The sequence below is a fragment of the Zerene cesonia genome, chromosome 26 (assembly GCF_012273895.1).
Source record: "Zerene cesonia ecotype Mississippi chromosome 26, Zerene_cesonia_1.1, whole genome shotgun sequence".
Classification (NCBI taxonomy): domain Eukaryota; kingdom Metazoa; phylum Arthropoda; class Insecta; order Lepidoptera; family Pieridae; genus Zerene; species Zerene cesonia.
Genome location: NC_052127.1, coordinates 5,783,816 through 5,799,396, shown reverse-complemented (window position 1 = coordinate 5,799,396; position 15,581 = coordinate 5,783,816). Strand labels below are relative to the sequence as shown.

Below are 15,581 nucleotides of genomic sequence, written 5' to 3'. Positions count from 1 at the left end.
TTAATTTATCTGCACATGTGAATAACATCACCACTGCTTAAAACGGTGAAGAAAAACATCGTGAGGAAACCGGCATGTTCAAGAATCAAAAGTTCGTGTATGTGACATATGTCAACCCGCACTTGGCCAGCGTGGTGGATTATGGCCTGAACCCTCATAGGAGCCCTGTGTCCCAGCAGTGGGAACATACATGAGCTGGTGATGATGATGATGATGACATAATAAGATAAATGATAAGTAGTAAAGGTAACACAATGTGTTAAACATGAAATTCGATAAATAGCATTTTAAACGCGGAAGTATGTGAGGATGGATGGATGGGTGATGGAATGAGGGACACATCAGAAAGAAAACAAATGATGGTAACCGGATGAAATATTTGCTCGCGGCTTCGCCTTCGTTGTCAAAGAAATACTCGTATAGTTGTTCTCGTGGTATTTCCAGAATAAAACCAATCTTTTGTCCTACCTCATGTCTCAAACTACCAAATTTCATCAAAATCGGTTCAATAGTGGTGCAGAAGAAATGGACAGACGGACAGACGGACGGACATACAGAGTTACTTCGCATTTAAAGTGTTAGAAGGAATAGTAGAGATGGTCTTGAGGAACACTTAGGCTACGATTTACTCAGGTACCATGCCAGTGACCCGGAGTGAACCTGAAGCTGAAAAAACATAAACAATAGACCGTAGTTAAAATAAATCAGTGCTATAGAGCGAATAAATGTTTCTCCTTTGTTCTAGCGACTACACTAAAATCCAGTACTAGATCTAAAATGAATTACATCGTAAATTTTAACGCAGATAAGGGATGTACATCAAATGATTAAGTAACATCCCCTTTGAATGGTCGTAGGCATTCTCTTGGGTGCTCAAATATTAACAGTAGCCAATTCACAGACTATATTAATGCTGTACAATTTATAACGAGGTGATCCCGTAGGTCATTAGTTGCTTATTTTGGTATACTGTGGTTAAAGTATGCATTTTTCTTATAGTGCCTCATTTTTGGGAGACTGGCCATCAATAGAGAAGTTTGTCGAAAACTACTTTTCTATACAATATGCTATGTTATGACGATTCAAAAGTGCTTCTGTAAGAATTCTTATTGAATAAATAAATGTTTGAGTTTGAGTTTGTGCTCTTTCCATTGACGTAGATTTCAGAGCCGTGATATCCGTCTGCTGTCAGGTTTCCTTTAATTATGGTCTCTTTTAAATAATGCTGATTTGACAGGTCTTTAAAGAAATTATCGTCGCTATATAAAAATAGGTCCTAAGAAAGAAAAGAAACTGGTATTCCTAATTTCATTTTGCTGTGGAATCAAATGATAAAACCTTTTGTCCTTTTGTACTTTGCGCCATCTTAATCTTTGCTTAATTGTTACTCAGTACCTAGGTACCTTCAATGTTCAGGATTTAGTTTTGAATTTTTATAGATGAACGAACGATGGGACCAAAATAAGGGATTTATTTCTACATTACTTTTATGTATTACCTGATATGAAGAACCATTTAATATTATACATGTAATTTCAGTCGATTCAGATAAAAGCGAGTCGAAAAATGCATTTAAAATATTCGTTAATTGGGTCAGGGCGAAGCGGCTTTTAATTAAAATTTATTTGTTTTGATGTAATAAATACTTACGACGATTATTAAATCAAACCAAAGTGAAGTTAATATTTAGGCATACATTTTTATTAAAATTTAGGTATAGGTTGTATATTTTAATTATTCGAATTTAGAATGGAATTTCATTATACTCACAGACTACGGAGCAGTTTTGGTTTTCTTTTATGTCACCGTCGGCATTGGAGCTGATGGGTCGCCTCATGGTAAGCGCTACCACTGCCCATTTAAGACGCAAGGCAAACATTACGCCCCTACAAATGGATTGGAACAAACTGGTTTTAACAGGGATTAAGTAAGGATTGATGTGAGGAATAAATGATAAGACTGGGAAAGGTAACCCACCCACTCATCGAACGAAACACAGCAGTATCCTTTTTTATGCCGGTTTTCTGTGGGGGTGTACTTTCCCGGTGCGAGCTGGCGCAATTCGTTCCGAAGCGTGCTCGACTACCACAAATTAAAATTAACTTAACTTTATTAAGATACATAGCAGCTGAAGTTTCCGCATTATATCAATAATATTGATGATGAGTAGTTTCTAATCAATGCAAAGACGAACTTTACGCGGCTTTACTCGAGTGGTTAAAGGCAATTAACATACATTTATTTATTTATATGAGATGTCACGTTTATATACTCATAGCGGTATATATCGGAATTTATAAACTGCGAAGTGATTCTATTCTATCTTGCCATGAAACTAAAATGTTTCCCTGCGATAAAAAAAAAAACAACGCCGCTCTCAAGTCAAAAAATCTTATCATCTTATCAAACCGCTTCGTTGCGATGTGAAAGAAGGACAAACAAACATACTGTCGCATATGTAATATAAGTACACAGATTTCGATGTGCCTACTTGATTGAAATTTAATTAATTTCTCTTATAGATATGTATTTTATTAGGAAGTATTTCCTTAGTAGAGCGGTATGCATGAACAGACTTTATATGGACTTGACTTCTTAGCAATGAAAATGAATCATAAAATAATTGAAATAACTACATTCATAGCACAACCCACACAACAATATTAACTTTATGAAAAGCACTTTTATAATTTACTTTACAATGCTAATTTGAATCGCAAACATAAAAGAAACAAAAAACGATATTAAAGTAACACACCTTAAAAACAAAACACATCCAAACCAACGCTAGAACTTCATATAATTTTAAAACTCCGAGCGAAATACGTCCAAATTCAATTACACTAAATGTTTATTATTGTCAGCAAAACGTGGGTATGTTGGCTGGGCTCCAAACACATCCATCTCCCGGTTAGACACCGTGTCCGGTTATCCGGGTACAACGTGTTGGAACCGGGTATACCCGGATACAAAAGTATTATATTTTAAGAGGACGTGACACTGATGGACAATTATAACATTGCCTTTAATATATTATTTTGTCTGCTATAAATTATTATTGAGCATTTCAGAAGGGCCAGCTCGATTTCAATACTATATTAATGTTAAGTGGTGTGGTGTCATCACTCACGGTGTAGTAGGTGCTTTATTGGCAATTCCGAGAAATTTACTAAGAATAATTATAAACAATTTTTCCCAATCTAATAATTTGTTCATAGCTAATAAAACATATAACTAGCATTACATGCCCATACAAATATTTAATTAATCTCCCCAAATAGTAATTCAATTGCATACTCCGCCTCATTGTTACCTCGTACCTAGCGTTTCTGGCCAGTTTCCAAATGCCAGTACCGCATTGCCCGGTTATATCCGGGTTTCGTCTATCCGGGTTATCCGGATAATTAATTGCGATGATGTATCGGCGCCAGCGCTAAGCAATAAAGAACGGTCGATCAATTTCAACACGGGAGCTATGTCTAATGTATGTCGGAAGCAATATTAGGAAAGCATTATTTGTATGTTTCTTACGGTGTTATCATAACAATAGTTCACTAAGACAAACAAATTATTTCCATCTAATTTATGATTGTGCCTAGTATAGTTTGATATTTCTGACCATGCTCACTGTTGCCAGACCTCGATTATTTTTTATCTCTTGCTATATTGGCAACATAAATACATAATCTTTCAAAGCAAGGAATTACTAGTAGTACTATTATACTGTTATGTTATCTGTGGTCACATTAAATCCTTTGCGAAGGGGAACTCTAAAAACTTATTCAAAAAATAAAAGCGGATACATTGACAGATTAATAAATCCAATTGCGGGCGTAGTTCTACTGTATCATATTTTTATACAATGAATTTTGTATTCGAAATACTAATTTGAAATTACATTTCGCGTCGGTTTTCATTTGATTTCATGGTTTTTTGGCTATTGTGTTGTTATATGGCCGATAAATACGAGATGTATGATTTAAAATTTTCACAAAAATATATAAGACGTAAAGATGACTAACTGATTATTTGTATCGTTATAATTTATTTCGTATATACATACAAGATTATTAAGATTATTACGTAATCGCAAAACGTGGGTATTCTATTAAAAAATCATTCATCAAAGAATAACATCCAAACTTTCATACTGTAAACTAGCTGCGCCCCGCGGCTTTTACCCGCTTTTAAGGGAAAGAGATAAGGAAGGGATTGATGAATGTAAAGAAGGACTGGACCCATCTATTCCTTCTTTACAACCCCCCAGGATTCGATGTAAAGGAAATGGGCCTCCAGCTCCGCTAATAATCTGATGAAGATGGTTGAAATCTGCCGAAATCTCTTGAAATAGGAAAATATGGAAAACATTTATAACAAAAGGTGCGCGTGGATAGCCGATATAAGTAATTTAATACAGCTATAATGTGTATAATATCGTTTAATTAAGCCTCTATAGCTATCCGGATTCCAATTTTGGTCGGGTATTCATGTGATGGATTGCCGCGGTTGTAATTTGTTATGGATTTAGGTACATCGCCAATAATACTCTTAACTAAACTAAAGATTCATGTTATTATGTAAGCTTTTTACTGCTTTGTTTTAAATAATTGGTCATAGTTTTAATAAAATATCGTATTATTTTATTAATTATTTCATTATTATTTATGTATAACTGCTACATTATCTGTTTTTATTGGTTGTATATGTTTGCTAATATTGTTACACATATTAGGAAGTTTTAAAGCATTATCTATTATAGACAGACAAATTATCCTTCCCCTTTGTGATAAATAAACAATGTTAAATAGTATTCAACCATTCTAACCTCCATTTTTGATGACATAATCTGTGACAGTTGAAAATTTTCCCGCCAAATATTCAAAGATAGAACAAAGGGTCAGCATTTGCATTTCATTACACTATGACATACTTTACATGTCTTGACCTAAATTAAGGAACCGAGCTTAATTAAGACATCAAAAATTTAACAAATACGCGAGGGATGATAAGGGTGCTTGACCTCTGAATGGTTTAGAGACCCTTGCACTTAATTTTGTTATATTATAATTGATGCTGTAAATAGACTTAAATAGGTCTATGACATTGAAGTGTCTCTTATGACGGAAAATGTAATTGATTACACAATTAATTTGAATTATAGTTATTATTTAAAAAACAGTTTAGTAAAACATGTATGAATATTTAGAATAAATCAAAATGTGGTATATTTTTGACACTTTTTCATTAATTATAATTAATTGCAAGTTTAACAAACTGATAATCTATACTAATGTGTCTATACCCGTTAGTCTATACACTGGTCTTAAGTTATTTTATTGTTCGTGTAATTGTTATTGAATTAAAGCAAATTAGTAAAACAACAATATACTTGTACGACAAAATTTTACGATTATCCTTACGAAAGGTCGTAATAAGACTGTATCAAAAAGCACCCGGACTTCGAGCGATGAAAAAGAAACGTATCACCATTATAATTTGAGGAAAAGAGGTTTCTTAGTCATAAATAAGAGGTTTTATATAAGGGTCCAAAAATACGGTCCGTTTCACGTAACAAAGCGAACAAACAACTTCGAGGCTTTCGGTTTACGATTTTCATTATGAAATCTGTAGGACACGGTTTAATTTTAATAATTTAAACGGAGAAGTTTATAAATGTAACGAGTACGGGACCAACTAATAATGCCTTGTAGGATGTAACATAGTTCGCTTCAAGTGCCCCTGAGGGAGACCGTAACTCCCGAGGATAATGTCGTAAGTTTTCTTTTCTTAGAATAGCTTATCTCGTTCCACTCTTTTAAATTAGTGTTTAAGCAGAGATAAAAAAATGTATTCGTCGTTTCATGCAACCTGCATGCAAGGTTGATAGAAATTTCTAAAAATTCAATACGAATTCAGTAATTTATTATGCTGTAAAAGTTCAAAATCATGTACAGAGGTAGGAAAATTTACAGATCGTTTTTATAACGTAATCTAGCTTTTGGCCGCGACTTTACACGCGTTACATTCGTTAGTTTAATTGATATTATTATATACATAAATTTTCCTCTTGAATCACTCATCTATAAAAAAAAACAGCATCAAAATCCGTTGCGTAGTTTTTAAGACTAAAGCATATATAGGGACATAGGGACAGAGAAAGCGACTTTGTTTTATCCTACTAATATTATACTCGTAAATGCGAAAGTTTGTAAGGATGTTTGTGTGTGTGTTTGTTGCTCTTTCACGCAAAAACTACTGAACCGATTGCAATGAAATTTGGTACGTAGTCAGCTGAACAAATGGAATAACATATAGGCAACTTTTTATCCCGACATTCCTACGGGATATGGACTTACGCGGGTGAAACCGCGGGGCGCAGCTAGTACTATATATTATAAAGCCCAAGATAAATTATTAAATCATGTTATAATTCTACTTACTTATAGCAACCTGATGACACGTGACAAAAACTGCCTATAAGCATTAGCAGGGACCCTTAAAAAGATTAAAGGATCAAAGTATTACACGATACGATCGGGTTTTGGGCTCTCTCGCTCGGCTGAACTGATAATAAGGCGATAACATACTAAATATGCTTATCAATAACCTCTGAGGGTTTTGAGGTTTTCTATATGTGATGTTAGAAAAAAGTTTTCATGCAAATTCGTTTGTATGAAATTGTCTTTATAGTCAAAATGGTAAATACAAAATAAGATGTATACGGTGCAACTTTGTTATGGTTTGGATAAATTCAAAGTTTGTGTACCTTTACCCATAACAGTTTGAAACTTAATTGGGGCGTAAAGTTTACAAATGATTTCACCGCGCTTTTATAAATTTTGTATTGAATGTCATTTTTTTTTATTCCGGGTAATCAACTATATATATCGAATTCTTTTTTTTCTGTACCATTTACTATCCCAATGGTACCTTGGGGGCATATATAAATACGTCACACGGTGGGGTAGGGTATCACCAAGTGCAGGGGGGGAGGGGTCAAAAGCTTCGTGACGTCACATGGGTGGATTATGGCCTAAACCCTCATAGGAGGCCTGTGTCCCAGCAGTGGGAACAAATATGGGCTGATGATGATGATGATGATGATGACATGTTTCTATAAAATTTGGAAAATTATTTCGTCACATAACAAACCTGTGACAAGAAGAGGGTTCAAAAGAAACTAAAATAGGTGTGACGTAATTTACAAATGGGCCCCTAAGGTTGCTTAGCCTAAGTTCGTAACCACCATGTCTTAAACCGCACACCGGTTGTCTAAACAAAGTGCTTTGTCCTTTTATTAAGCCGGGGTCAAACGGGTCAGTCCCTTGATAACGCTTCTTTGGCCCGATTTGAGTACCTGCATCATGGGAAATATAGAGAAATGGCAAGGGCAAGCAAATGGCAAGATTTGTAGCTTATTATGCTTTAGTTTTTTTTACCCGTGACTTGCATAGTGTTTTACTATCTGCGGCCACAGATAATGAAATACTATTGCGCGGAATATTTCTGCTCTATATGATTGTATATATATAAGTACACATACTTATTACACTAACATTCAAATGTGAAAGTTTGTTTGTTTGGATGTTTGTCCGTCAATCACCCTGAAACATGAAATGCACGGATTTTGATGAAAATTGGTATACAGACAGGGTATGGAGAACCCGATTAAATGCTACCTTAGGATAAAACAGGAACCTTGATATCCGGGCGGAACCGGGACGAGCGTCTACTTCTATAATATAAGTCACAGGCTTTGTTGTATCTTGATGGAAAATTATCAAAAAAGGCAATTTTTGAAGTTAATGAATAAATACGTGCCCTGTGCTTACTTTGAAAAAAAAGATATGTTTCTGTTTTTGTTCCACTTATTATTCATATTGAATGTATCTTGTTTAAATCTATTTATTGTTTAAAGAGAAAATTATTCAACAATACAAACGCATACAAACACACAACAAACGCGAATCCTTAAGATAGAGCTAGTAAACTCTACCTTAGAAATGAAGTAGTCTCTAATTAGTTTATCTTGTTTAATTTGGAAATAACATTTCCGTGTATCTCGCAGATAAAACAAACACACGAACACTTACAGTTTCACAGTTCCACACAAAACTTAGCATAACTTAAACACGAGACAAGTACGAAAGATGTTTCTAACACAAACCAATATTAAACCGGGACTAACTCCATCGTGTCGACAATGAGTACATAAAATATACGTATACTAGTTACCTGCACGCGACTTTGTTCGCGAAGACTATATTTTATCGATTTAGCTTCAAAACTCATTCGCATACATTCATATACGTCATTCTTATGTACAACTAGCTTTTGCCCGCGGCTTGGCACGCGTTTAATTCGGAGTAGTTTCCTCTTGAATCACTCTATCTATAAAATAAACCTCATCAAAATCCGTTGCCTAGTATTAAAGATTTAAACATACATAGGGACATAGGGACAGTGAAAGTGACTTTATTTTATACTATGTAGTGATAATACAATTATTTTTAATAAAAAGAAATACCACCTTCAAACTGTCAGAACTAGACTATATATGCTACCACCCACCCACACACAAAAGAATCACTAAAATCGGTCCATCAAGTAAGAAGCATGAAGTAAAAAATACAAAAAATACAGGCGAATAGTTAACCTATTTCGTTTTTGAAAACGACGGTTAAAATTACAACGCTATATAAAGCTAATAAACGCTTACAAATGTTGATATTCGAACTTATTTCAAATACTTAATACATTATATATCTCACGCAACTATGATATTAAATCACACTTCACTCTAATATTATAAATGTGAAAGTTTATTTCTTTGGACGTTTGTCCGTCAGTCACGCTGAAACTACTTAACGGATTGTGATGGAATTATGGTATATAGGCAGGATATGAGCTCACTTGGGTGATAGGATATTTTTAATATCATTTAAATGCTCCCTTGGGATAAAAAAAGGAATCTTGATATCCGGTTGGAGACGGGACCAGCGTCTATTGAAATTATATTTGAACTTATTAAACGTATTGTGTTTACGCTTTATATATAAAAAATTAATAAACAATTCCCGGACAACTTATTTTATGTATTGAACACAATTATTAAACAAACTGAGCGAAGAAAATGTGATTTTGATGAATAAAATAAATAAATAAATAAATTGCAAAACTCATACTGTAACAGCCTAAACAATATGCTATCAAGTTATTCCAATATGTAAGTATCAAATAATTATCAATTACTATGCTGAAAATTATTTACATTTAATCGCATTCCGATATAAGCAAGCGGAAATAAACAAACACACAAATATTTGTATTGCGTGATGTAAGAATCATTCGTTAAATGGATAAAATGCAAAAGATTCGATTTATGGTAAAGTCATTGCGTATAAATTATTAATTAGATAATATGATCTCATTTAGAGCACACGACATTTGACGTTCTTTATTTTCTCTTAGATTATTTAATATTTAAATCGATACGTTTATTACTACGATAGCTTTCCCTGCATTATTAAATCTGTCAACCGTTTATGTTAGCAAAAAAGAAAACTACTTAAAAACCATAGCTCCATTGCTAAAGACCTAGATAGATCTTTAAAAATGAACTGATGATTAAAATGGTGTCACTATCTAATAATTTTGTTAATTTAAAAACAATTATACATTCGCTCTGTTCGATTCTGTCAGTTCAATGTTCATGAATGTTATATTGTCGAAATTACAAAATTTTTGGATATATTATTAAACTGACCATTACAAATACCACCTTCTAAGGTCATGTGCCATTTCGTAATTGTCTAATTGTGTGCATGTATGTTTTTCCTTTTGTATGTTTTCATCGTGAGGAAACCGGCATGTCCAAGAATTAAAAGTTCGACGACATGTGACATCTGCCAACCCGCACTTGGCCAGCGTGGTGGATTATGGCCTAAACCCTCATAGGAGGCCTGTGTCCCAGCAGTGGGAACAAATATGGGCTGATGACGATGATGTTTTTCCACACATTTCTCGTACGTTAGTAGTCGGATTAAAATTATTCAGATAATGACAGAATCGTTGAAGTCATTTATATATAATAAATCACTACTTTAGTCAACACGATATCGTATCGCATCAAGATATCGTATGCTATAAAAACTCAAGAATCGCGTGCGCACGCGTTCCGGAATAGTTGACTGGCCGACACCGGAAGAAAGAGGGAAATACATGGTATTGTCTTAACTCGGAAACGATGGAGTGTCGTACCGTGTAAAGTTACATTATTCCGTAATTATACTGTAATAATTTTGTAATAATTGGATTTTAAATAATTAATTTAATTGAAATGTCGAGTATGTGCGACGTTTGTTGTTAATTACCATTTAATATATTGGTATTTATTGATTATATTATTATTTGATTTAATACTCTTTGGTTTTACATTACTCTATGGTTACTTCATTCAATTATATCATCAATGATGATGGTGATCGCTTTCGGTGAAGTGAAATCACTTCAATTGATAAACTAAATGATATATATAAGCTAAGTACGAATCATAATCAGCTCCCGTGGCCCCTTCACTTTTTCAACCCATGGCTTTTTCCCCGGAGACCGTGGGTATCTGCAAGATTTCCCCACTTAAAAAAAAGTTAGACAACTCTTAATATTGTAAGTAGAAGATTTCTCGAAGAAAACATTCAATTACTTTTAAAAAGAAAGACAACTGCATTCAACGATTTTCGAAAACTCGTTGACCGCACTCGGAATTCGAACCGACTAACATCAAATGTTTAGTATAGTATTGAAACGCTTTATAAATGAGCAAATTAAAGAATAGAATGACTTGATCATGAGACGAGGTTCGAACCGCGTAATTTTTTCTATTCTTTAATAAATTTTCGACTAAAATCTATTAAATTTACACCCTGTGTAATGTAATGTAATAAAAACATTGATCATTGCAGTTAATTAAAATAATATAATCCTTTTAAGAAATTTGATAAAACTTATTAAGGGAAAATCATGAAATCTAGACGTATTAATTCAATGAGTTAACAATATTCCCTGTAGGTAGGTAGCAATTAATAACACTTTGGAAATGATTAAATTATATACTTTTTAATACTTGGTACTATGTCTGTCTCTCTCTCTCTCTCTTCAGTATGTTTCTTCTAAAATTATTGGTCACACGAAATTACTTGTTATTTTCATAGCGGCACAATCTAATTTAGATTGCACGTCAATTGTTAATATAAATGAAATTGTATTTTTGCAAAGAACTGGGAAACACTAGTGTTTTTTTTGAGTTTTAGGTTTCACACCAATCTTCAGTGTGATTTGGCCCAATTCATGTCGCAGTGTGCCCACATAATATATTGATACATTTCATTGGAGCTATTTTTATTTCTTGATCAAAATAATATCCTTCAACCGATACAACATCATCTACAACGTACTTTTATATAATTTTTGATATAATTAGCGATAGTGAAGCCAATATAAATCTATAATTGAAAATATTTTGCGCAAAATATTAATCGACTTTAAATTATATCCACCAATATTCGCGAATCTGAATTTCGTAATTATGAATAAGAAAAACGTTATTTCTTTCCGCACACTTAGTTGTGTGGAAATTAAATAAAAAGTATGTTTAAAAACACAGATTAAGCATAAAATTTTAAGGCTTTAGCTATGGAAAACTTGTGGCTATGTAAAACCTGTAATACATCAGGTCTCCAACACTCCGATGGACGGACAGAATCTAAAAAAACGATGGACCTACGCCCTTGCAGTGAAAACAAATAAGATGATAAAAAATAACCAATATAACATATTATTATGCTAAATTTTTAATAATCCACGTAACTGAGAAAACTTTCTGCCACAGCACCCTTATCACTTAGAGTGATAAAAATAGTTGACGACCTATTTCAAGATGGTATACCTACCGAATACATATATACAACTAGCTCTCCGCCTCGGCTTCAACCGTGGCACGTCTTTTCTTTCCATGAGATCATTCCTTATTATACTTATAAGAACGTTATAAAAATAATTTACCGATTTTGTGGAGCGAGTCTTGAGTTTGACGCTTAGCACATTTGACGATTTAATTTTTAATTTATAGCTATGGATAATTATTCTCTAGAATAATCTTTTTCAACAAAAAACAAAACCAAATCGGAAGCACCAGCTTTCAAATAAATAACAATCATAAATATCGGTTGTTCCAGTAAAATGTTATGAGGTAACAAACACAAAAAATACAGTCGAATTAATCATCCTTCCTTTTTTGAGGTCGGTTGAGAAAGCGTACCGACGACTCTGACCACCACTATACATTCTAAAATGGTACTGTGTTATGTTCTGTGAATGGGGACGCCAGAGGCCCGTATCCTTTTCCTCTCCCTTCCCAGTCTTTCATACCCGTCGTATACCCTCTCCTTAGATCTTACATTTCCCCTTAATGTATATGCTAGCGGTGGTATTCGCTCACCTTCTGGCGAACAACCAGCTCTGTTACCCGGAATGGCATAAAAAAACCTCTTTTAACTTGTTAACGTTAAGTCAAGTATGAAATTTCAACGTCACTACGTTTAAGCATTATTTTTAGTAGCGTAAAGTGCTTTCCGCTTTTAAATAAATACTTTACTATGAAATTCTGTCAGGCTCTGTTTATTTTAGAGCTTATAGAAAATAGTTGTAATTTATGTTACGTTCCGAAAGTAAAAACTTTTATGATGTAATTGTTAATAACATTTTTGTTTAGAATTATTATAGAATTGGCTTCTGTTGTGATTAAGTAGCGATATACATATTGTCATATTCCTTATTAGAAAGCAGGGTTATAAACAAAATGAAATAAAACATGCATCACTTTTTCATTCCTAAAGATTATTGCTCATTTCGCTGTCCCATTTGGTAGTTTTAGCGATGAAAATCGACGACCTATACTAATAATTTCTGAGAAGAAGAAAATGAAATTATAATTTTTAAGAAAAAATTAAGGAATTTTATAATTAAAGAGTTTTTTTTTGTTTTTTGGAACGCAACGCCAAGTTTTTTGTTTTTTAAACTCAGGAACTACTTAGCATATTTAACTTATCATAAATAATATCAACGAAATTTAGTGATAAAAGAATAGAACTGTGATTAGAAAATAAGAAAATTAGTGATATTAATAAAAGAATAGAACTGTTATTCTGAAGCAGTTTGATGCAAACTTTCAGAACGCTGTTTTTACACAAAATAAACAGTGTAGTTTTTATTTGAGCTGAATTTTCAAACCGTCAAATAGTCCGCTAGCCACGTTTAGCGACGTTGCAAGTTTTATTTTTAAGGGTAGTTTTTTACCACCGCAGCGGATATCCTATTCGTTTGTTAAAAAAGTTATATCACCTCTTTTTACGAAAAAAAAGATAGGTTACATATGACAAAATTATGATTTTCACTAAATAAATCGAATGAATGGCAAATAGTTCTGACTTATTGCCATAAAAAAAAATCTAGTGAAATGATGAAGGAGTGAATTAATTGCTTCGTAAAGTTCACTCATTCATTTCACTAGATTTAGTTTAGTTAAACGGCATATCAACAAACATTTTCAATTAAACGTTATACAGAAGAATATCTGACATCATCCGTGATTTCATGGTATGCCTAGAGCATTTATCAAATCTCTGCTATCCTCGTTGCCCTTTCATATATATCCAAAATTTGTCATTAATCGGCATGTAACAGTAAATTAATTTCTAATCTCTTGGTACAAATTGGTTTATGCGTGATCCCCAGATCAATCCACATTAAAGTAAGGTAGATTTATTCAGGCTCTACTCTCCAATATCGATATATAGAATAGCGATTCTTCCATCCTCGGTATTCGTATTTGTTTTCAGCTATATAATAGGTCAAATCATGTTTTAAAAAACATATAACTTATGTCATTTAAATTAAGTAGTTCCTATGAATGAAAATATTTCTATTTATCAAATAATGTTGTACTGTATGACAAAATGCATATATGAATAAATTATGTTTGGATATAAAATTGTTTCTCTATTAGAATGTCAGATTAAAAATTTAATCGAAACCTCTATTGTTTAAATTATAAGATAAATTACGATTCATAAAACATTATAATAATAGGGTGAGGATTCGGATAAAAAAACATATTGTTTATATATAAGCGAAATATGTTTATAATCTGAAATCAAATATAAACACTTATCATTATTTGCCAATAAAATCCAGTTAAATCCGAATTGAATTCAATCAATACACGGCAATAATAAACGAATCAAATTAATTTATAAATCGGCGAGCAAACCACATCCAATCAGACCGGAGCTACAAATTTATAATACACACGGTCTGATTGATTTCGAAATATTTTGACAGCCACGGTTGACCTTCGCGCGGGAAAAATTGGCGAAATTTAAAAAAAGAACACAACTCACCAGCAACCAGGGCCACAGAGAAGAAAAGAACTATGATTAACTTATATTTTGACATCTTTTTCGTTCACAGAAACACTGGCTTTAGAGCATTGCGCGCGTCTAGTCGCGTCGGGTTGTGGGAGCTGTCTGATACAACCCTACCCCGAGTTCCCTGGCTGAACATAGAAGTATATTATATAACGTATATGTACCCGTCTCTCTAGCTCTGTAAATCCACTAAGACAAACTCGCATTTGATACTGTGCAAATGTATTTGATTAATGGTGGCGAATTTTGTTGCTGCATTACGTTATGAAGGTTCGAATGTTGGAAATGTTTAAGTCAATATTTTAAGGGCATTTTTGATGGTTATATTATATTTGTTGGTACGCATTTGTAGTTTATTATATTGGTCAATTTGTTTGTTAAAAATATAAGAGTCAAATTACTATAAAAATAGAAAGAAGCTTAATTGTATGTTTATGTATTTATGATAAGCTAGAGCCGGTAAATGTATGTTCTATTTTAAAGAATAATATTAAATATGATAAAACCGTGTCGCGATGTGTGTAACCAAAATCCTACGAAACGGTTGTACCGAATTTTATGAAATATTGTGTGGATCGGTAGGATACGGATAATGTTTATTGTTCATACCTAAATGATAAAAGTAAGGCAGACAATTTTTTCATTGGGTCATTGTTTTGGGTCAGTTAGGTATGACAAAATATCATTTCTCATTTCCAATTCACAAATCAAATGCATGTACATCAATTAAAACTCAATCTAAGCTAAAACAACTTAGTTTATTATCTCATTGTGGAGCTCTCCAAATAAAAATAAGCAACGCGAACATATGAAACGTTACTTTCACATGAAAACTTGCTGGTTTGTGAAAATTAAAAGAGATGGCGTTAGTAACGCTTTACACGATTTAGCTTTTTATTAATTAACGAAACTTGCTTTTTAATAAAGTTTCTGAGTTATTTTATATAAACGAAAATGATAATAAATGTAGTATTTTACATTTTACGATATAGATTGGTAATATCTGGTTGTTAAATTTGGTCCACTTTTCTGTATTACATTCCAATAGTTCCAAGAAATTACGATAGATGTCTCTTTATTTAAAACAAAATTATATTT

At 33.0% G+C, this 15,581-nt stretch overlaps 1 protein-coding gene across 3 annotated transcripts in view; it reads right to left on the bottom strand.

The window, feature by feature from the left end:
* Window positions 1-14,617, bottom strand: part of LOC119837224 — a 72,524-nt gene extending 57,907 nt beyond the window's left edge. For all 3 annotated transcript variants that reach the window (XM_038362750.1, XM_038362751.1, XM_038362752.1), the window contains exon 1: window positions 14,457-14,617. In XM_038362750.1, coding sequence (XP_038218678.1) covers window positions 14,457-14,511 — 55 coding nt within the window. In that variant the 5' untranslated portion in view covers window positions 14,512-14,617. The remainder of the gene's footprint in view (window positions 1-14,456) is intronic.
* Between the last annotated feature and the right edge of the window lie 964 nt (window positions 14,618-15,581).